Raw genomic sequence first — 21,762 nt, 5'->3', positions numbered from 1 at the left:
TCTTGCCAAAACCTATTGTCTCCACAGGCTTTCTTCCTACCTCCCGATATTATTGCTGACTACAATTACTGATCAAACTCCCAAACCAACAATTACATTTGCTGGACATAGATCATAATTCCTACAAAATTTCTTACAAGTATGAGGCATGTATTTTAAGTAAGGTCCATTTGAACATAAGTACAAAACGAAAGGTTATTTCAAAAAAATAAATTTATTTTCAGAAAGTGCATACTTCACTCTATTTTTTAACATAGTTGCCAAGTTTGTTCAAACACATATCATACCTCTCAACCAATTTTAAAATACCATCTTCATAAAAACTTTCCACCTGCTCCAATAACCAAGAGTTTGCCGTGTATTACATCCCATTGCAAGTTTCCTGGCACCCTTGTTTTAGTGTTGATATTTTTGGTAGTACCCCTAATGCTCTATCTAAATGTATTAGCACACTGAGTTCCCTCACACAGAATTCTTTTGTAGTTTCTCTACCGCTTCTGTAATTTGGCCCATTTAAGAAGTCATTTTTCAACGTTAATTGCTTGGCCTACCCCCAACATTTTTGCAAGAACATTGCTTCAGATTTCTTATAGTCTACAAATTCCTCAGCATGTTGGTTAGCCCAAGTCTGAGCTGGTCCTTCCAGCTGTCCGTTTACAAATTTATTTTTCCCTCCCTCACTCATCGCTGTTACAAAGCTATCTTTGCACATAGCCAAGAAATCTACTGCATGGTACCTATTTTTACCTCTGAATGGCTTTATATTGCTACCAAATGCCTTGGGACACCCTATTCATACCTGCTTGCCCAGCTGTTTCATAACTTATGGTATCTCCAAGTTCAGTTTTTAAACCTCCAATTTCAGATTTTATACTTGCATCTAGTTCAAATTTTATATTTTCCAATTTTGAATCTGAACTTTCATCTGATTTCTCACTTGGTGCATTCAGTAATTGAGTGAGTTCTTTTCCTGGCATCCAACCACTCTCCTTTGGGAGACCAGGGCTACTACAGTCACTCCTAATATCCTTTGTTCTATAATCACTTGAAAGTTTCTGCATCTCATCGGCCATGGCTGATGACTAGCAACACAAGATATGTGATGCAACTGATGCTTGTACTTAACTTGTGGTTGCTGCAACGTTGACTTATTACTGCGACACATGGAAGCAAGCAACCTCGTTGAGATGGCAGGGCAATGGCATGGAGATGGTCGGAGCACATGCGTGTGTGACACAGCAAGCGAGAACAGAGACACTTGTTGTTGCTGGAATGGTCAGCGGTGTCTCACTACAACTGCCTTTTGGACTGATGGTAGCATGAACACAGCAGGTCTGTGAAATTCACGTGCACCAGCAGTATCTCAAATTGGTGAAAAAAGTTGTGGCACAAAATAGGAACGAAGTGCAGAGTCTCTTATGCTGCTGCGTACTGTTATATTAATCTTCACATATGCTCAATGATTGCAGTGCCAAACTGTTACTGCTGTGCACTGCATATAGCTCTGAGCCCCCACTCTAACTGTTCTCAGGCATATACATTTCCTGGAACACTCGATCCCAGAATACATAGTAAGTGGGAAGGAAACAGTCGAATCCCTGACGAGCCTACCCAATTGCAATGATACCTACGGTTAGCGGTAACTACTTCTGCTAGCAATGGAGCAGAAGGTGAATGTACAATCTGTTAAATGACTCATCTGCACAGGGGTTTGTTCCACATCATTGCTTTATGTGCTTACGTAAGTGATTAATGATTATTGAGGTCAGTCAGTGAAATACTGAGATATAAGAGTAAACTGAGCAATGGAATCAAATATAATGATATTAATGCACATTTAGCACATATTAGAATTATTGTTGCTTTAGTTATAGAAAATTGGTTTGCTATGAGTAATGGTCCTACACACAATGGTCCAATTGAATCTAAAATAGTTTTAGCACAGTGGTTGCAGGCAGTGAACAGTTCATTACATCACAGTCACTGTAATGTTCACAGCTCACAAAATTATAAACTGAAAATTAGCTTCTGAACAATCGTATAGTCATGATCCTACCACAGAATTAAAATACCCCCATGCTGTTCTAGCCTCCCTTATTCGCACGGCTCCCAAAACACCAAATACAATGACCTCTCCCCTGCGTCTCTGTCCTCCGTTTTGTCACATGATACACCGCTCTAGTCAAATTAACATCCATATACTTGACCATCATTCATCTAGAAACACTTTCCACACTTCACAGATATTTAAATGAAATACATTACACAGTTCTGTACACACTTATTCTATCACATACTATTACATTTCCTCATTACAATTATTTTTGTTTTAATGTATTTCATGAAATGGAACAGCAATCACTTGTCAGTACAACTACATTAGTCTTACATTATGTTATTCAAATACTTCTACAATTATTGATACATAAATTTATTCGTAAATAAATGTAGAAAAATAAATATCGGTACAAATTACCCACAAAGAGGCTAATAGCATTATGTATTTGTGGATGATTGTTTTAGGTGCACAGCTTCACATGTTATGTCAATGGTGTCTAGTCTGCCACTGTATGTTCCCCAGTGACATCACAGTATTCATCTTTTGGATCTGCAGCTCTCGCCCTTATATCACAGTAGCTAGACATGAGTGACACAGTTTTGCGTGGTGTCTGGGATTCACCCACTTTGAAATCAGTTTAGATGACCATGTTCCTTGCCATTGTTCCCAGCAGGGGATGGCAACTTTCAATTTGTACACCTGGAAAAGTCACTGTGATTTGTATTTGCAAAACAGTCAATTGTGGTTCCAATGCTTCAACTTCTCAAGTGGTCGGGAAGAGTTTCTTTGGAGGAATAAAATGAAACTCTGTGATTAGTTTTACACAAAGTGAAGTTTAGGTTAAGTCAGGCTGCACTGTGTTCCAAAGGTAGTCCTCCAAAATATCAAACAGTTGTTACTATTTCTTGTCCAACTTGTGGAGATCATTCATCAATGCAAACAAAAACAATGTGGTGTCACAGATTCCTACACAACTGTTCTCTGAATTATTTTGACTGCATTATGTTATGCATCAAAAACTCTACAGTAATGGAGATGACAGATAACTCTGTTTTAAATTGCTATCTTCATTATTTAACTCTCAAAATTTCATGACATTTCATTCAACTAATAACAAAGTTTTCTTGCATAACATGTAACATGACACTCAGTCCAAGCAACTTTGTATTGGACAAGCAGACGGGTTTCAAATTTCAAATTGTTCCCATGTCTAAAAATGGTGACTGCAGTTTTGAAATAATAATTAATTAATTAAATTGAATAATCTGGAAAGGAGGCAGATTTTTCTCAGTCCTTATACTAAATTCTGTATCCAAATTCATGCTGCCATTAAAGCAGCAGGGTATTCTAATAATAATGGTGATAGTGTATAATTACTGAAAACCTGGCAATTTTTAAACTGAAAGTATAGACCTATTAAATTGAATCATTTGCAGGTTATGTGAAAAAAATAAATTTCAGGATTGCCTAACCTTCATGTCTTAAAAGCTATAAGACACGACTAAAATGCTATTTTTTTTACCAAAGGCAACTGTTGTATCTCTTTTAAAAAGAAGTGGTGAAAATGCAACTGTTTGGGGGAATCAGGTGACTGTTAAACAGATGGCTACTGCTGCAGTGGATCACCGCTACCTACAGATTATGCCTTGGAGGAATCCTGACATCAGTTCCACCATGTTGAATAATGCTTTTCGTGCAGCCACAGGACATCGTGTTATGACTCAAACTGTGCGCAATAGGCTGCATGATGCGCAACTTCACTCCCGACGTCCAGGGCGAGTTCCATCTTTGCAACTACGACACCATGCAGCATGGTACAGATGGGCCCAACAACATGCCAAGTTGACCCGCTCAGGATTGACATCAAGTTCTCTTCACCGATGAGTGTCGCACATGCCTTCAACCAGACAATCGTCGGAGATGTGTTTGGAAGCAACCGGGTCACTCTGGACGCCTTAGACACACTGTCCAGCGAGTGCAGCAAGGTGGAGGTTCCCTGCTGTTTTGGTGTGGTATTATATGGGGCTGACGTACACTGCTGGTGGTCATGGCTGTAACGGCTTTATGATATGTGAATGCCATCCTCCGACAGATAGTGCAACCATATCAGCAACATGTTGGCGAGGCATTCGTCTTCATGGATGACAATTCGCGCCCTCATCATCATATCTTGTGACTAGAGTGGCCAGCAAGTTCTTCAGACATAAACACTATCGAACATGCCTGGTATAGATTGAAAAGGTCTGTTTATGTAAGACGTGACCCACAAACCACTCTGAGGGATCTACGCCGAATCACCGTTGAGGAGTGGGACAATCTGGACCAACAGTGCCTTGATGAACTTGTGGCTAGTATGCCATGACGAATACAGGCATGCATCAATGCAAGAGGACGTGCTATTGTGTATTAGAGGTACCGGTGTGTCAGCAGTCTGGATCACCACCTCTGAAGGTCTCGCTGTGTGGTGGTACAACATGCAATGTGTGGTTTTCATGAGCAATAAAACGTGCAGAAATGATATTTATATTGATCTGTATTCCAGTTTTCTGTATAGGTTCTGGAACTCTTGGATCAGAGTTGATGCCTCAGTAAACAGTCATAAATTGGTAACTTATTACCTCATTTTCAGTGTCTCCAAGCAACAGAAGTAAAAGAGATTTCAAGAACGAATGACCTTACTAAAGCACTAGCATTCACTGATGTGAAAGACCTAGTCATGAGAAATTAATGGCATGTACTAAAGGCAGAATTCTCTGCAACTAAACAGCCAGTGAGAATTGATTTTTAGTAGCGATATTGTGTATAGCAGAAATGAAGTTTACTGTTTTAAATATCTATCTCTTGGAACTTTGGTAAAATTGTTTTATCTATATCACATGGGAAAGTGATCTTGAGAGAGTTCTTGTCTGAGGAAAAATCATCTGTGTCAGTGTGTTTATTAAATGACAGGCTATTAATTCAAGATGTGTTGGAAGCTTATGACAGTGTAGTAGATGTACCAACTATGAAAGATTTACTTAAGCTTGCCTATGGAGATCAAAGATTTAGAAAATTACCTCAAAGAAAAATGGAAGAGAAGTTGATAGCTGAGGAATGGAAAAAAAAGCAGCCAAACAAGCTCAAATAAAGTTTAGAAAACTTTCAAGTCTGAAAATTTCAGTTAAGAAACTTGAAGAGCCGATGAAGACAGTGTCGTGGGAGAGAAAAGAAACAAAACATTCTGTTGATACTTTGCTTAAAGGAACAAGACTGAGAGATGCAATTAGGAACAAAGACTTGGAAGGTGTCACAGTAGCTTAATAAATGATGGAAGGCATATTAAAATTATGCAAAAAGGAAGGGAACTTGAAAACAGTGAAGAGAAAATTTGCAAGATTGTTCATAAATGCAAGTCTGATTTTATCGACTCATTTTTTGTACAGAAGCCTAAATACAATGTAATGTATAAGTCATTTTACTAACACCATGCAATTTTTATTTCCTATATACTTTTCAGTTTTTGAGTACACATTAAATTCTAATTAATAATCTTGAAAATATTAACTGTATGAGTATGAATTGGTTGTTATGATGCACAATAAATTTTTAAGCTTCTGAAATTCCTACTATTTTTAAGTTCTATGCTACTGTTTTTACAACTATTTTTCTGTATTTGTTCTTTGGAGCTACCTTTTTTTACTTGCATCACTCTGTGGGAGCACTGTGTTTTCTATTGATACATGTTGTTTCATGACACTGAAAGAACTGGTTGTGTAGAAGAAAGGCAGTTAACAGCTCAAAATTTTTCTGCAGCAGCAGCAGCCATATGACATTTGGTGCTGGGTGAGGACTCCTCAAGGTTTTATGATGCATTAATCTTCAGTTATACACATCCATATTGCTCATTTGTTTTTCTGTTTTTCATTTACACATTTTCCTGTAAGTTGTCATTGCTACTTTTTTATCTCTTGGAGCTTAGTGGAGAACTTTATCTGTCGGTCATCCATTCTCCTGGCTACATCTCTGCCCCCTCATATTTTATTTTCTTTGCAGTTACAATTATGTGTTCTGCTCCCATCTATTCCCGTAATGATTCGTGTATTTTACTGCCTCCTAGTAATCTGCAATAAACATATCTCCATTGCTCACTGAAGAAGCCTGAGTACTGAAATGGTTTTGCTATTAGAAGTTCAGTCCCACTACAAGGAGTCAAAACTGGTTATACACAATGACTGTAATCTTCCTGCTTTGGATCCACAGGAATCTTGGTTTTGAAAACGCTATTTAGTTTTCCATCAGCACTCCAATCCATTTCTACTCATCTGTTTGTCGAGGTGGCGCAGTGGTTAGACATTAGACTCGCATTCGGGAGGACGACGGTTCAATCCCACGTCCGGCCATCCTGATTTAGGTTTTCCGTGATTTCCCTAAATCACTCCAGGCAAATGCCGGGATGGTTCCTCTGAAAGGGCATGGCCAACTTCCTTCCCTAATCCGATGAGACCGATGACCACGCTGTCTGGTCTCCTTCCCCAAGCAACCAACCAACCAACCAATCATCTGTTTGTATTTTGCTGTCTGTCCAGTCATTGTTTTCAACTGTCCTGAATATAAAACCTTATTAACTGGTTCTATGACTTCATTGTCAACATATAAAATTTCATTTTGCATTATTCAATTCTTAATGTAATTGTTATTCAGACCTATTTTCAAGCGTGCTGTATTAAATCTTTCCATTAGTAGTTGAAGTTCATCTTCGCTGCAAGCAAACAGCACAATGTTGTCAGCAAAATGAAGGTGGTTCATGTATGTTCCATTAACATTCCATTAACACAAATTCCTTCTTTGTTTTCCTAAGTTAGGACATGGAAAATTCCTTTAGAACCACAGAAAATGATTTGGATGATAAGGAATCCCCTTCTCTGATTCCTCTTCAGTTTTACATTTCTTGTCACAAGAGACTGAAGCTACTATTTTGAAACAATGAACCCAGTTGCATTATTGCTTTCATGTTCACTGCTGCTTTTATATTTTGGTCTCCAATAGAATTTCACAACAAAATACGCTCTTTGATGCCATAAAATGAGTTTCATCTATCTTTTTTAATGTATGTACCAAAATCTGGCTCCTTAATTAAGCGCCCCCTTTTTCTTTCATGGCACATGCAATTGTGAAGTTTTTTTGCAGAATATGAAATGGGTGTGTTCTGATAAAGGTGGGGGGGGGGGGGCGGGGGGTGTCCGATTATGAAATGAATATTTGTACCTTTTCAAGTGAAATTGCACCTAACATAAGAATATTTAACCCTGACTTGCGCAAGGTTTCATGCTGTATTTGTCTCTTACCTTCAACCCCCCCCCCACTCCCCCCCACCATACACACACACACACACACACACACACACACACACACACACACACACCTAAACCTTCCCACCATAGCTATTTCATTTGGTAAAAAGACATAAAACTTCTTCATATTTCAGAAATCTCACATGGTGCAAGTGCTGTATAAAAATAATAATTCCATTCAAAAATTTGTAATTCCATAAAATCTAAACTTTGTTACAATCTAAAAGACACAGATGTGTTGATTAATACTTAACTTCAGGCGGTGCTATTCCCCAGGCTAAGAAGGAGCCAATGATTATGAGAAGAATGAATGGCAAAGCAAAGGAAAAGGCTGACTGATTGTAGGAGAACAAAGGTAGTACTATACATCTGTAAGCACTGTCAGATATGAAAGAAGGCACTGAAAGGTAAAAGCTGATAGAGAAATATAAAATAAACTGACAAATGAAATAAATAAAGTGTAAAAATTAAATAATATTAAAGAAAATATAAAAATAAGGTGTAAATATTATGTTTGGATGCCTCATCCACTGTTAAACTTTTAGCTCATTGTATTAAAAGAAAAATTCGTTTGAGGAAACTAAAATTACAAGGAGACTGAATTGATCACGATTACATAACTTGAGGAGACAAAACTCCAAGCACTGCTGAGATGGAAAAGTTTGTTTCAGTTTTAAATGTCTTTTGCAACACCTGGAATTTCTCCTACTGAAGATAAGTACTAGACTGACGCCCCATCTACTTCTATTTTTTAGTTTCTTGTCTAACATTGTTTGCGATCCTTTTAGTTCATTTCGTACCTTGAATAGTTCTGTAAAAATAATATTGTCACTTCATAGTAAATGATATGCTGCAACCATTAGCAAACATTTTATTGTTTAGTGAGATTGGTAAGAAGGTATATTTTGAAAGTGAAATCATAAGTTGTATAGTCATATTGTATTATGATACACAATAACAACATTCCAGTAGAGATTCAGCTTTACATTTACAGCTGTATATATTTCTAATATTATAGCAAAGGATGCACTTAGCGGAACAGGTCTGGTTAAAACAGATTTAAGTAATGTATTCATATATGAGCCAAGCTAACATGGAATTTTTTATTCTATAGTTATTTTAGAATAGTCTATTGAGAAAAAGTACAAAAGCTGTCAACTACTTATTGTAATTAAAATAGCAGTCTGGGTTCCCTCACAGTTACAGTGTGTTTTGTGATTTTTGTGTGCTACTGAATCTTTCATCTGCTGTTGGGGAGGTACGGTCACATAAGAATCTCAAAAAAATTGTTGCTATACCTTCACATATAGTATTGTATTTTAGGGAACTTTAATTTTTTAGCGTTATCTTTGAAATGCTGCATAAAACAAACATGAGGCGTTACATATTATTATGTTACAAAAGTTGTTGTTGGGCACATAGCTATTGTTATATTCATTTTCTTACTTTTCAGTGGTGAAGTTCTGCGATACGTTCATCAACAGAAGACAAAAAAAGACAGAGCTGTTGAAAAGAAAGATGCAAAGAAAACAAAATTATCTTTTATTCATACCACAACAGAAAATCAGGCTGCAAATGACATATATGCAGCACTTCTGAAGGAAGAAACCATCCCAAAACATATAATAACCAAAGCAATGAATGTTGACAGTGATGATAGTTCATCTGAATCTTTTGACTGATGTGATTAACATAAATAGCTGGGCCATAGTATTTTATGTGCTGTGCAGTGATGGCTTGTCTGATTAGTGTCTTCTTTCTGTGGCCCAGGTATAAAATAATATTTACTAATAATTTTACAAATGCTTTTTTTAGTTTTGTGAAGATAATGGTATTTTACATTTAATAAATATAACATTTTAAATAAAAATTAATTATGAAATTCTCTCTTCTTACTGCACTGTAGTTGTCTTATTGATCCATAATTCCCATCCCAGAATGTTGACAGATTTTAAGTACTAATTACTCCTTTGTTTTATTTATCCATACCAATAGCACAGTTAAAAAGAACCACCAAGCTACCAAACTCCTCTGTGGGCAAACATGTTGTGGTGAGGGTGCATATGCATACATGCAAGTATGAAAAATGAGTGTAACTCCACAACCAGGTAAACAGAATCAGTCAATATCTTCTCCATCTCATTCATGCAATATAAAATATGGCTAACACAGAAAGCTATCCAGAGAGAGAGAGAGAGAGAGAGAGAGAGAGAGAGAGAGAAACCTCTCAGTAAAAATAAAATAAAAAATTCTGAGCGCTTGGAAATTAGCCATGAGTCCAGCAAACTTGAATAATTAATTAAATTCTTTAGCAACAAACTGCAAGTTACCACAAGGATCACCAACACAAAAACATTAGACTTAAAATACATATATATCTACCGGATATTATTGCTTGCAAGACTTAGGGAGGAAAACAGAAGGTAGATGGCACAATTATTCACCAGTAATGTAACCACTTAAATTAAAAATTAAAAGTGCACAAGCAACTCTAGATAGTGAGGTATTAATTAAGGATAATATGGACGCAAAGGCTACTAGACTCATTTCATGGAGCTTATCCATACAAAGAAAGAAAAGGATGAACTAAGGAAATGAAGATGCTAAACAATGTGTTCACAATTGAAACAGAAGTAAATGAGGAAAGTAATTAGCTGTCACAACATATGGGAAGAAACAAAAAAAAATATGAGAGCCCAAGAAAATAGAGGCCTCTAGCGATAATGAAGATTTTCCAGTATTTCTGTCAGAAAGTGCACTGTTTTAGTCAATATCTTGTAACAGAATTACGAAGGAATTAATAAATGGTTGGATGAAAGAAAAACGATTTAAAACAGGTCCAAGAGGAAAAACGACAGTGCATCACCTGCTGGTGTAAATGATAAAATCAGAGAACAGTTAGTTACAAAGAAATGGTGCATGTTAGCTTTGAATCAACCTTTGTGATTTGCAGTCACATAATGTCAGAACTGCCAGAACTATGTATGCAATGCAAAATTTGGACTGCAAAAACAGCACTACAGACTCAGTGTGTAAACAGAAAGAAACTGTGTAGCCAATGGTGTAAAGACTGAAAAGTACATCATATATTCTTGGAAGAGGAAATTTGAAGAACAAAATATGGATTCTAAACCACTGAGTAATCAGTTAACAAACTTCATAGGGGACCAGAGAATAATGATAACTGGAACAAATATTGGATCAACATTTGAAGATGAAATGCCACTTGGTAGTGAAATTGTAACAGACATATAATACAACTACTCATTATCTTTGTAAGAAATGAAAACGTCCATCAAAAGGAAAATGAGTTGCAGAAAGGGCCAGAAGACCATCCATTGTGAAGGATGGAAAAAGAACTGCTACAGCCACTCAAACAGAAAATAAGGCTGAACGTACAGACAGGTCGATTATGAGCAGGACAGTAACAAAAGAATAATATAAAATAGATAGGAGTGGAAGTTCGAGTAGTGGCAAAGCGGAAAGGAACACAGCATATCCGTCTCTAGACAAGGCTCAAATGGCTCTGAGCACTATGGGACTTAACTGCTGTGGTCATCAGTCCCCTAGAACTTAAAACTACTTAAAACTAACTAACCTAAGGACAACACACACGTCCATGCCCGAGGCAGGATTCGAACCTGCGAGCGTAGCAGCCGCGTGGTTCCAGACTGTAGCGCCTAGAACTGCTCAGCCACTCTGGCCGGCTCTAGACAAGGAAGCATTAAAGAGTGACGTGTGTCAAAAATGAATTGAATACAGCATGTGACAGCACATTGTAAATGACAGCAGATAATAAAAAGGAATGAACATGGCACAAAAAATGGAAGAAGTTTCTGATTGGATCTGCAGCCAGCATGCAAATCTAACATTATTACCCAAGTTGGAGGAAATGCGTTTGTTGAACATAACAGTAAGGTAGATGATTCAACAAGATTGTCCGTATTAAGGCCAGTATTATACTAGCAAATTTCTTTGACAAAGAAATTTAATCAAATATTTGTCATATATCTGTGACAAAAATCTTTGAAGTGGTACAAAAAGGGTATTACACTGTAGTCAAATATTGTGAACATTAGCTGCTAGTGATTCTTACAAAAGATCCTTCAGCCTTGTCTTTGCTTCTGTGCCTTGTGTGTGCCCATTAAGTTTCTTTTTCCTGACTACAATATTTAGTCATCTAGCATGCCCTCTGTGATGCTTTGTTTTTATGTGCATATCTTTACCTACAGTTAACACATGTCCCACTACTTTTAGTGCAAATCTCAGTTCCAATACAATTTGAGCTACATGTATCACTGCTGCTTCATAAATGAATTTTATTGTGCTAACGTTCTGTCTTTGACAAGCAACCATTCTTCAATTCCCTTTTCAGTGAAAATAAATAAATAAATAAATAAACAAACAAACATCAGTGTTGACAATGGACTTGCCATACATCTTTCTTGGTTTTCACTTCTTATATAAATCGGTTAGTGCAGACTTTTCTAATTCACTTTGGTGAGAGTAGATTTCCATCTCTCCATCTAAAAAAGAAAAAAAATATATTTTATTTCATCCCAGATTATAAAACACCTTTCTATATTTGTAGTGCCACAAAAGCCTTCTAAATACAACATCTGCTGCAACTTAAATGTGCTGCTCCACTCCATGCACACAATACACAATTGTTTCATGTGGCACGTTTTTACATGTCAGTCACCTGTAGTAAAGAGGAGATGACCACTTTGACCAAATTTAGGGTGAGGTAATAGATTTGATCAAATAAATTTGACAAAAGGCAATATTTTAGAAAAGTTCCCTATTACACTATGTCAAATGTATTTGACAAAGCAACTTTGTCAAAGAAATATGATAGTGTAATACGGGCCTACGTTTGTACCATATATTTTTCTGTTGCAGAGGAAATTGATCACATTCAAGTCAGCATCTATAGTTTGTCCAGGCCCTACTCTGACTTCATTCAGTATTGAAAATCTTTCAAGCAAGTCACATGGTTGAATTGTTAATGATCACTTACTTGAATGGCCAAATAGCTCTGTGGTTACTAAATGAATGTTACACCCAATCAGTTCACACCCCCACTGCAAAGCAACACAAAAAAGTTTAAAATCAATCAGATAAATGCTATTTGCAACGCCATGGTGAGGGATGATTATGGAAAAGTTTCATACTATGTGTTCTGGAGCGATATTTGAGAAACAGCACAGATCATAGCACTGAAGCATCATCAAATGATCACCATTGCAGTTCTGGACAAAAGCATAATACTGAAAAATTTAAACTACGCTGTTGACACACACTGGCAATAGAGATGAAGGAAAATGGGGAAAATTCTAGGTAACTAACCAAAATTTTTAAACAAAAACCAAAAGATACAATCACGAACAGATAAAATACAAACAGCAAACTTACAGCTGGGTTGAGATGACACCACAGATTTGTAATGGATGTGAATGTGGAATCAGCATTGTAGCATAGCAGAGTTACAGACAAAAGAAAATTTTAATTATACTTGTGTATGTGTGTTCTCCAGCTGCCACAGGGTGAATAGATCTTTTTATCTATCCAATTACATTATACAAGGAGTGGGTTTCACATCATGAGTAGACCCGTTCACCAACATACTTTCTATAACTGATCAAAGCAAACTGGGAACTTTGAAAGACAAGATACAAGGTGCAGCCATTACAGGTTTGTGGCAGTGCTGCAGATGGAGGAAGAAAATATTAATCAGCAGTTCAGAAGGAATTAAAGCTCCATGGAGTCCTACACAGTAGTCTCTAAGATATGAACTAAAGAATTGAAACGATTGTACCATCGTGCTGTTGTCTTTAAGCCAAATATTGGTTTCATGCAGCTCTTAATGGTGGGCTATCCTGTGCAAAACTCCTCATAACCAACCTGCCTCCACTTCAATCTGTTGTCATACCGTGGTATCCCTTCACAACTTTTACCCCCCCCCCCCCCCCCCCCGCTCCTTTTCCTCAGTTACCAAATGAACTATTCCTCCATGAATTAGGATGTCTCATATCAAGCTGCATCTTTTAGTCGAAGTGAGCCAGAAAGGTCACTTTTATTTCCTATTTGATTCAGTACCTATTCATTAGTTACTTGCTCTACCCATCTAATCTTCAGCATTCTTCTGCAACACCAAATTTCTCAAGTTTCTGTTCTCTTCTTGTCTGTCCTGCTTATCGTCCATATGTCACTTTCATATAAGACTACACTCCATACAAATACTTTTGGAAAATACTTATTAACACCTTTCAGTTTTAACAAATTTCTCTTTCTCACCAATGGTTTCCTTGCTGTTGTCGGTCTTTACTGTAGCTGCCTTCAGTCAACAACAAAATTCATGTACTACTGTGTATCTAACAGTTACTTTCTAATCTAACTCAATTAGTACTGTTTAATTTAATTTGATTTCATTCTATTACCCTTATTTTTGCTGTTCTCTTTATGGGACACTATCCATCCCTTTCAACTAATCTTCCAAGTGCTTTGTCATCTCTTAACATAATTATGCTGTAATAGACAAACTACACAGTTTTTATTTATTTTCCCTAAACTTCAATTCCTTTTCCAAATTTCTCCTTAGTTTCCTTCATAGCTTGTTTTATATTCGGGGTCAGTCTGTCCACTCTCTTCTCAAGTACTGCCTTCCTTTCATGTCCTTTGGTTCTTATAACTGCAGTCTGGTTTCTGTACAAGTTTAGGTAGCCTTTCATGCCCCACGTTTTATCCCTGATAGCTTTAGATTTCAGAGAGCGTATTCCAGTCAACATTGTCAAAAGATTTGTATAAAGTGAGAAGTGCTGTAAATGTGGAATTACATTTCTTCAGCCTGTCCTCTAAGAAAAAGTGCTTGGTATTCATGAATGAGTATCAACATCCCTCAGGAACCTAAATTGCTATTTCCCCAAATTTGGCATCTATCAGTCTTTCCATCCCTCTAAAGATAATTCTTGTTAATATTTTACACCAGTGACTTTTTAATATGATGGAGCAGGAACACAATTTTCACCACTCACCTTCTTTGATACTGATGTTATCACATTTTTCTTGAAGTCTGAAGGTATTCATCTGTCTCATATATTCTTATATGACATGGAACAGTTTTGTAGTGGTTGGTCCTCCCAAGGACCTTAATAATACCAAGAGATTATTGTCTACTCCATGTACATAGTTTCAAGTCTTTGAGTAGTCTGATGAATACTTCCCACATTTGTGCCTCCCATTTCATCTTCGTACTCTTCCTCTTTCCTTTCCATACTATTGTCTTCAAGTTTCTTTCTTAATTGAGCCCTTCTGTATATTCCTTCCATTTTTCAGCCATCCCTTTTTTCTTGGTGGTAACTGCCACTTAATTCTCGGTGTTCTTGCAGCTGCTTATGTTCTCTCCTAAGCTTTTGTAATTTTCCTGTAGATTAGATTAGATTAGATTTACTTTCATTCCAATTGATCCATAGTGAGGAGGTCCTCCAGGATGTGGAACATGTCAGAAAAACAACAATACATGACAAATATTTACAACTAAAACAATTAAGCTAATGTACCATTCCACAGGTCCCAAGCGGAATGATCGTCATTTTTTAATGAACACTAAGAGTCATTTTACAAATACTAATGCACTGAATTTAAAATAAAAAAGTTTTTTATTTATTTATAAGGTAGTAAACATGTAATACAACTATTGTAATACTTATTTACAATGAACACATTACTGCACTGAAATGGTGCAGAAGTTAGATTATACTTACACACAACCCCACACACACACACACAACCACACACACACACACACACACACACACACACACACACACAGACACAGACACACAAATTTTCAGTGAACACATTACTGCACTGAAATTGTGCAGAAGTTATGTTGTACTTATAAACAAATCAGTTGGTTTTACTAAGAAATTCATCAATGGAGTAGAAGGAGTTGGCCACCAATAAATCCTTTAGGCTTCTCTTAAACTGAATTTCATTGGTTGTTAAGCTTTTTATGGCTGCTGGCAAGTTATTGAAAATGTGTGTTCCTGAATAATGCACACCTTTTTGTACAAGACTAAGTGACTTTAAATCCTTGTGAAGAGTATTCTTATTTCTAGTATTGATTCCATGAATTGAGCTGTTGGTTTGAAAAAGTGATATATTTTTAATGACAAATTTCATTAAGGAATAAATATATTGGGAAGCTGTAGTTAGTATCCCTAGTTCCCTAAACAGGCTTCTGCAGGATGTTCTTGAGTTCACACCACATATAATTCTTACTGCACGTTGATGAATTACCCCAAAAAATAATCCCATATGACATTATGGAATGAAAGTAAGCATAGTATGCCAGCTTTTTCATTTTTATATCCCCTATGTCTGACAAAATTCGCATTGCAAACAGAGATTTATTAAGACGCTTCAGCAGTTCTGTGGTGTGCTCCTCCCAGTTGAATTTATTATCAAGCTGTAATCCCAAGAATTTAACACTGTCCACTTCTTCTATCCTCTTGTCATCGTATGTTAGACATATACTCTTGGGACACCCCTTACAAGTTCTGAACTGCATGTAGTGTGTTTTTTCAAAGTTTAGTGACAAAGAATTGGCTAGGAACCAGTGATTAATGTCCACAAATATTTTATTGGCTGATCTTTCTAAGACTACACTTGATTTGCTATTTATTGCAATGTTTGTATCATCGGCAAACAAAACAAGCTTGGCATCTGGTAATGTTACTGATGAAAGGTCATTGATATACACAAGGAAAAGTAAGGGCCCCAAAATGGAATCTTGTGGGACCCCACATGTAATTAGTTCCCAGTTGGATGATGCCTGATAGCTTGATACATGTCTCTTTCCTAATAACACCCTTTGTTTCCTGCCAGAGATATAAGATTTGAACCATTTTGCAGCATTTCCTGTTACACTATAATATTCTAGTTTACTTAAAAGGATATTGTGATTTACACAGTCAAATGCCTTTGACAGATCACAAAATATACCAGTTGCCTGCAATTTTTTGTCTAATGAATTAAGCACATTTTCACTGTAAGTGAAGATAGCCTTCTCAATATCAGAACCTTTTAGAAATCTAAACTGTGACTTTGACAGTATGTTATTTGAGATAAGATGGTTATAAAGACGACTGTACATTACTTTTTCGAAAATTTTTGAGAATGCTGGCAACACTGAAATTGGACGGAAATTTGATGCTATTTCTTTATCTCCCTTCTTAAACAGTGGCTTAACTTCAGCATATTTCAGCCATTCAGGAAATATTCCACTGATAAACGACTGGTTACACAGATAGCTTAATATGTTACTTAGCTCAGAATCACATTCTTTAATTAACTTCGTTGATATTTCATCATACCCACTAGATGTTTTTGATTTTAAAGATTTTATGATGGACATTATTTCTGTTGGGGTAGTGAGGGTCAAATTCATATTATGGAAGTTACTTGAAATGTCTGGTCTAAGGTAATCCATAGCAGCATCTACCGAACCTGACAACCCCATCTTTTCAGTAACAGTTATAAAATGTTTGTTAAAAAGTTCTGCAACACTATACACATCTGTCACCAATGTATCATTTACTCTTAATGCTATTTGTTCCTCTTCATGTCTGGTTCTACCGGTCTCCTCCTTCACTATATCCCATATTTTCTTTATTTTGTTATCTGATATGACTATCTTTTCCTTGTAATATATTTGCTTTGACATCCGTATTACAGTCTTTAATATTTTGCAGTATTTCTTATAATGTGCTATAGCATCAACATTGGAAATGTTTCGGATTGACAGATACAGTTTTCTTTTTGTTTTACAAGATACCCCTATTCCTCGAGTAATCCATGGCTTCTTTGTAGACTTTGCTCTAACCTTGGTAAGTTTTGGGGGAAAGCAGTGTTCAAATAAGGTAAGCACTTTATTAGCAAAAATGTTATATTTTTCATTCATGCCATGAGCACTGTAAACATCAGTCCAGTGAATGTCTCTGAGGAGTGTCCTAAAATAATCAATTTTTGGCTTACTGATTACCCTCTTGAGCTCAGATTTAACAGATTTTATATCCTGTTCAGTATTAACATTTAACAGAAGGAACTGCATGTCATGGTCTGAGAGGCCATTGACTATTGGTTTTGTAATATAATTTTGTTCATTGGACTTTTCTATAAAGATATTATCAATAGCTGTTTGTGAGCAAGTGGCTATCCTAGTGGGGAACTTTACTGTGGGAATTAAGTTGAACGATAGTGTTACGAACTCAAATAAGTTCTTATTGGGAGAGTCTTTAAGGAAATCTACATTGAAATCACCAGCAACCACTATTTCTTTGTTTTTGGTTGTTAAATGGGCCAGTACAGCTTCAAGGTGGTTTACAAACAGATTAAAGTTACCTGCAGGTGCTCGATATACACTAAATATTATGAAGGATTTTTTGTGAAATTCTACTTCTGTTGCACATGCTTCCATATGCTGTTCTAGGCAAAATTTATGAATGTCTATGTTCTTAAATTTATGACAGTTCCTGATGAAAGTGGCAACTCCTCCTTTCTCCATTTCTGATCTACAAAAGTGAGATGCTAACCTAAACCCTGTAACACTTAAAAGTTCTATACCAGTGGTCACATGATGTTCCGAGAGGCTGATTATGTCAGCTGGGTTTGAAGACTCTAATTCATCTATGCAGATAGTTAATTCATTAATTTTATTTCTCAGTCCTCGAATATTTTGATGCAATAAAGATAGCTGACATTTCACATTGACTGAGTTAAAATTGGGTGGAGTTAAAATATCTGCTGACAGTTGAAAATTCTTAACCAATGGCTGTTTATGTTGATGTAATAAGCTGGAATTTTGTTTTTTGATTTCTTTCTCAAACTGAAGGTTTGTCTCAGTTCTAACCTCTCTTAAAATTTGCTTTCTTTCTGTCCTCCCTACCCTAAAAAAGGGTCTTTTCTGAATCCTATAACCACTGGTATTTTACCACTCATGACAGTGCCTCCCCCCTTTAACTTTCCTGCTATTTCCCCAGCCAATTTACCCTTCCCCTTCCTGTTGAGGTGAAGGCCATGCCTAGTATAATCCCACCTACTGATAGAATCAACATGAACCACACCAATGTGTGACCCCGCACCCGACATGGCATTTACCATACCTACAGTTCTGCGTGTTTCAACAGCTTTGCATCTCTCCTCTACACATTTGTGCCTTGTAGTTGTGCAGTGTCAGGCACTCACATTTTTAGGTATATATTCCTGTTTGCCTGTGTTGATTGTTGCATTTTTATATTTTCTCCTTTCATCAGTTATATTTAGTATGTCCTGTGTTAGCCAATGATTCTTACTGGGCCTCGTCTTTTGCCTTGTTGTTCCTCTGCTACCTTCACTATTCATCTCTCAAAGCTTCCTGTTCATTTTTTATTGTATTTCCTGCACTTACTTCAGTCAGTTGTTACCTAATGCTACTTTAGAAAAACTCAACAACTTATGGTTGTTTCGACTTATACCAGGTCTGTTCAAAAAATTCTTGAACTATGGCCACAAAATCTTTCTACTCTTATCTTTTACTTATTGTGCATGGTCTCATTCAAAACACTCTCCTCCACAACTGATACATGAGTCACAATGCTGTTTTCACTTCCGGAATCAGTCTTGATATGCCTCTTGCTGGATTGCGCAAAGCGCTGTCTGCGAATTTTCTTTTATCTCGTCTATCATTGCAATCTTTATCCTTTCAACGCAGTTTTCAACTTTGGAACTAAAACAAAGTCTGCAGGGCCCAGGTGTGGAGAGTACGGAGGATGTGGCAGCTCACTGATATTGCTTTTTGAGCAATAGCCGCCCACCAACAGGAATGAAAGTGCAGGTGTACTATCGTGACACAAGAGCCATGAATCGTCTCGCCACGTTTCAGGGCATTTCCTTCTCTCATTTTCTTGCAGGCCTCGCAAGATGTCCTGATAGTACCATTGACTAACAGTTGGTCCCTAAGGCACAAATTCATGATAAATTAATCCTTCAACATCAAAGAAAACTATCAGCATGGCGTGGACATTTGACAAGCCTTTTTTGTTCTTGGAGAACCTTTCCTGATCCATTGTGAAGACTGAACCTTGGTCTCAACTAATAACCATAGACCCACATTTCATCACCAGTTATGATTCGCTTAAGGAACACCTCGTTCTCATTTTCACAATCCAAAAGCTGTTCACTGATTGCGAGGCAAAGTTCTTTCTGGTCTTATGACTCAGAGCTGTGGGATGAACTTGGCAGCAACACAGTGCATTTAAGATACTGTGTCAGGATTTCGTGACAGGATCCAACCGAAATGTTACATTCTTTTGCAATCTCTCGGACAGTCAATCTTCTATTGGCAGGCACAATTTCGTTGACATTCCTCACATGAGCATCACCAGTTGATGTCGAAGGGTGTCCTGAATGACAGTCGATCTTTAACTTTCATCCAGTCATTTTTAAACCATGTGAACCATTTGTAACACCAAGCATAGCTTAAGCACTCGTCACAGTAGGAAACCCGCATCATTTGGTGTCTCTGTGTAAAGGTTTTCTTGAGTTCCACGCAAAATTTAATACAGACGCATTGCTTCTCTAACACTGCCATCTTGAAATTTACGAACTCTGCAAAACAATGTTCTACTCAATGCAGCTCTGAGAAATGACTAACAGACATACAACGATGCAACTTCTGCAGTTACGCATTAAACAAAGGCGTGTGCAGGGATGGCAACCACATTTCGCTCCAACACACCATTGGCATGAAATTACAAATGTTCTGGAATATTTTGAACAAACCTTGTAAGGTCCAGTCTGCTTAATTTCCGTACCTTTATGCAATTTCTATGGCTTTAATCAGCCTTTCATAGTAAAAAAAAAAAAAGATTCCATACATACTCCTTGAACTTGAACTTACACTCCGTCTGTAATGAACTCATCACTGATAAAGCATAAAACCTAATCTTCTTCCCTCCTCCCTTCCTTCCCTGTTGTTGCTGTTGTTGTTGTTACCTTCAGACCAAAGACTGTGTAATGCAGCTCTTCACACTAGTTTATCCTGTGCTAGCCACCTCAGCTCTCAACAACCACTGCAGCCTTCACCCATTTCAACCAGCATAATGAGTTCATTCCTAGGTCTCCCTCTACAGTCCCTTCATCCCCCCCACCTTCCACTCCACACTTCCATCCATTAACAAACTGATTATTCCTTGATGCCTCCAGAAGTGTCCTATCGACTGATTCGGGTGTGCCATAAGTTTCTTTTCTCCTCAGTTTGATTCAGTACCACCTCATTAGTTAAACAATCTTACCCATCTAATCTTCAAGGTTCTTTTGTAGTGGTGTACTTCTAAAGGTTCTGTCCTCACCTTGTCTTAACTGCTTATTGTCCACATTTCACATAGATACAAGAGCCAATACTAACATTGAGAGTAGCACCTGAGGCCACAAATGTATAAATCTTATTATTAATTGGTAATCTACAGAAATTAGTATGTTATGAGTCCCCAATAGACTATCTATAGTAACAGCTTGATAAATTGGCCACAGACCCCCAAGTACTGATTGTTATGTCAACGTCATTCAGAACACTTAGTGTTCTCTGTTTCAGACTGCAGTCGCCTTTGGGGACCCCATAGTTGTGACACTGTAATTTCCTGATCAAGTGTTGTGTTGGATGTATGACTAGATCATTTATTTAGTAATAACTGATACAATAAAAGGAAAAATTCTTGAAGGTTCATTGTAAAGTACTGTTCCATGGTATGTTTGAAATATTTTTGATTTTTGTTGTAAAAACTCTTTGTAATTACTTCTGTTATTGAATAGTTTCGTCTTGTACACTGTGAATAAACCTTTTTTAATTGAAACCATGTTGGTTGTACTTAATAATTTACAACATGTTATGGGGCCAACCCATGTCAAAATGAACAAATCATAGTTGTAGAAGAAGATTGACCCAATACAGTTTTTGCTGCTAGAGGATTTTTTTTTTTGTTGAAAAAAGTTGTACAATAAGGGGAACCATCCTTAAGAACGTGGCTACCAATTGCAATTATGAAGTGAATACTAATGTACTTGAAGGGCCTGGCGGCTGGGGAAAATGGAAATGGCATGTCTCTACGGTGCTTCATTGATATGAACTTGAGAACATTATTAACATACGTGTGAATGTGTGCTGTTGTCACAAGAACTGACAGCTGAACAACAGGCAGTGTATGCAGAATGGCAAAAGGATGGTGAGAAAGCGACAAGTTTGATACAAAGTGTGCTAAGCAGACCAGTTGCTCGACTCGTGATGGCGTGCAGTAATGCTGAAGAAATACTGGACAAACTATTTGTACAGTTTGA

General features: G+C 37.0%; 1 protein-coding gene across 5 annotated transcripts in view; it reads left to right on the top strand.

The window, feature by feature from the left end:
- Window positions 1-21,190, top strand: part of LOC126174866 (uncharacterized) — a 382,969-nt gene extending 361,779 nt beyond the window's left edge. Inside the window, exons 15-17 of one of the 5 annotated variants that reach the window (XM_049921269.1) lie at window positions 8,843-9,159; window positions 9,385-9,497; window positions 21,023-21,190. In XM_049921269.1, the coding sequence (XP_049777226.1) occupies window positions 8,843-9,071 (229 nt within the window). In that variant the 3' untranslated portion in view covers window positions 9,072-9,159; window positions 9,385-9,497; window positions 21,023-21,190. The remainder of the gene's footprint in view (window positions 1-8,842; window positions 9,160-9,384; window positions 9,498-21,022) is intronic. The other 4 variants (XM_049921270.1, XM_049921267.1, XM_049921271.1 and 1 more) reach the window with 4 other exon arrangements.
- Window positions 21,191-21,762: the final 572 nt, after the last annotated feature.

The sequence above is a fragment of the Schistocerca cancellata genome, chromosome 3 (genome assembly GCF_023864275.1).
Source record: "Schistocerca cancellata isolate TAMUIC-IGC-003103 chromosome 3, iqSchCanc2.1, whole genome shotgun sequence".
Lineage (NCBI taxonomy): Eukaryota > Metazoa > Arthropoda > Insecta > Orthoptera > Acrididae > Schistocerca > Schistocerca cancellata.
Note: the sequence above shows the minus strand (reverse complement) of the source record. Positions and strands in the feature narration are given on the sequence as shown.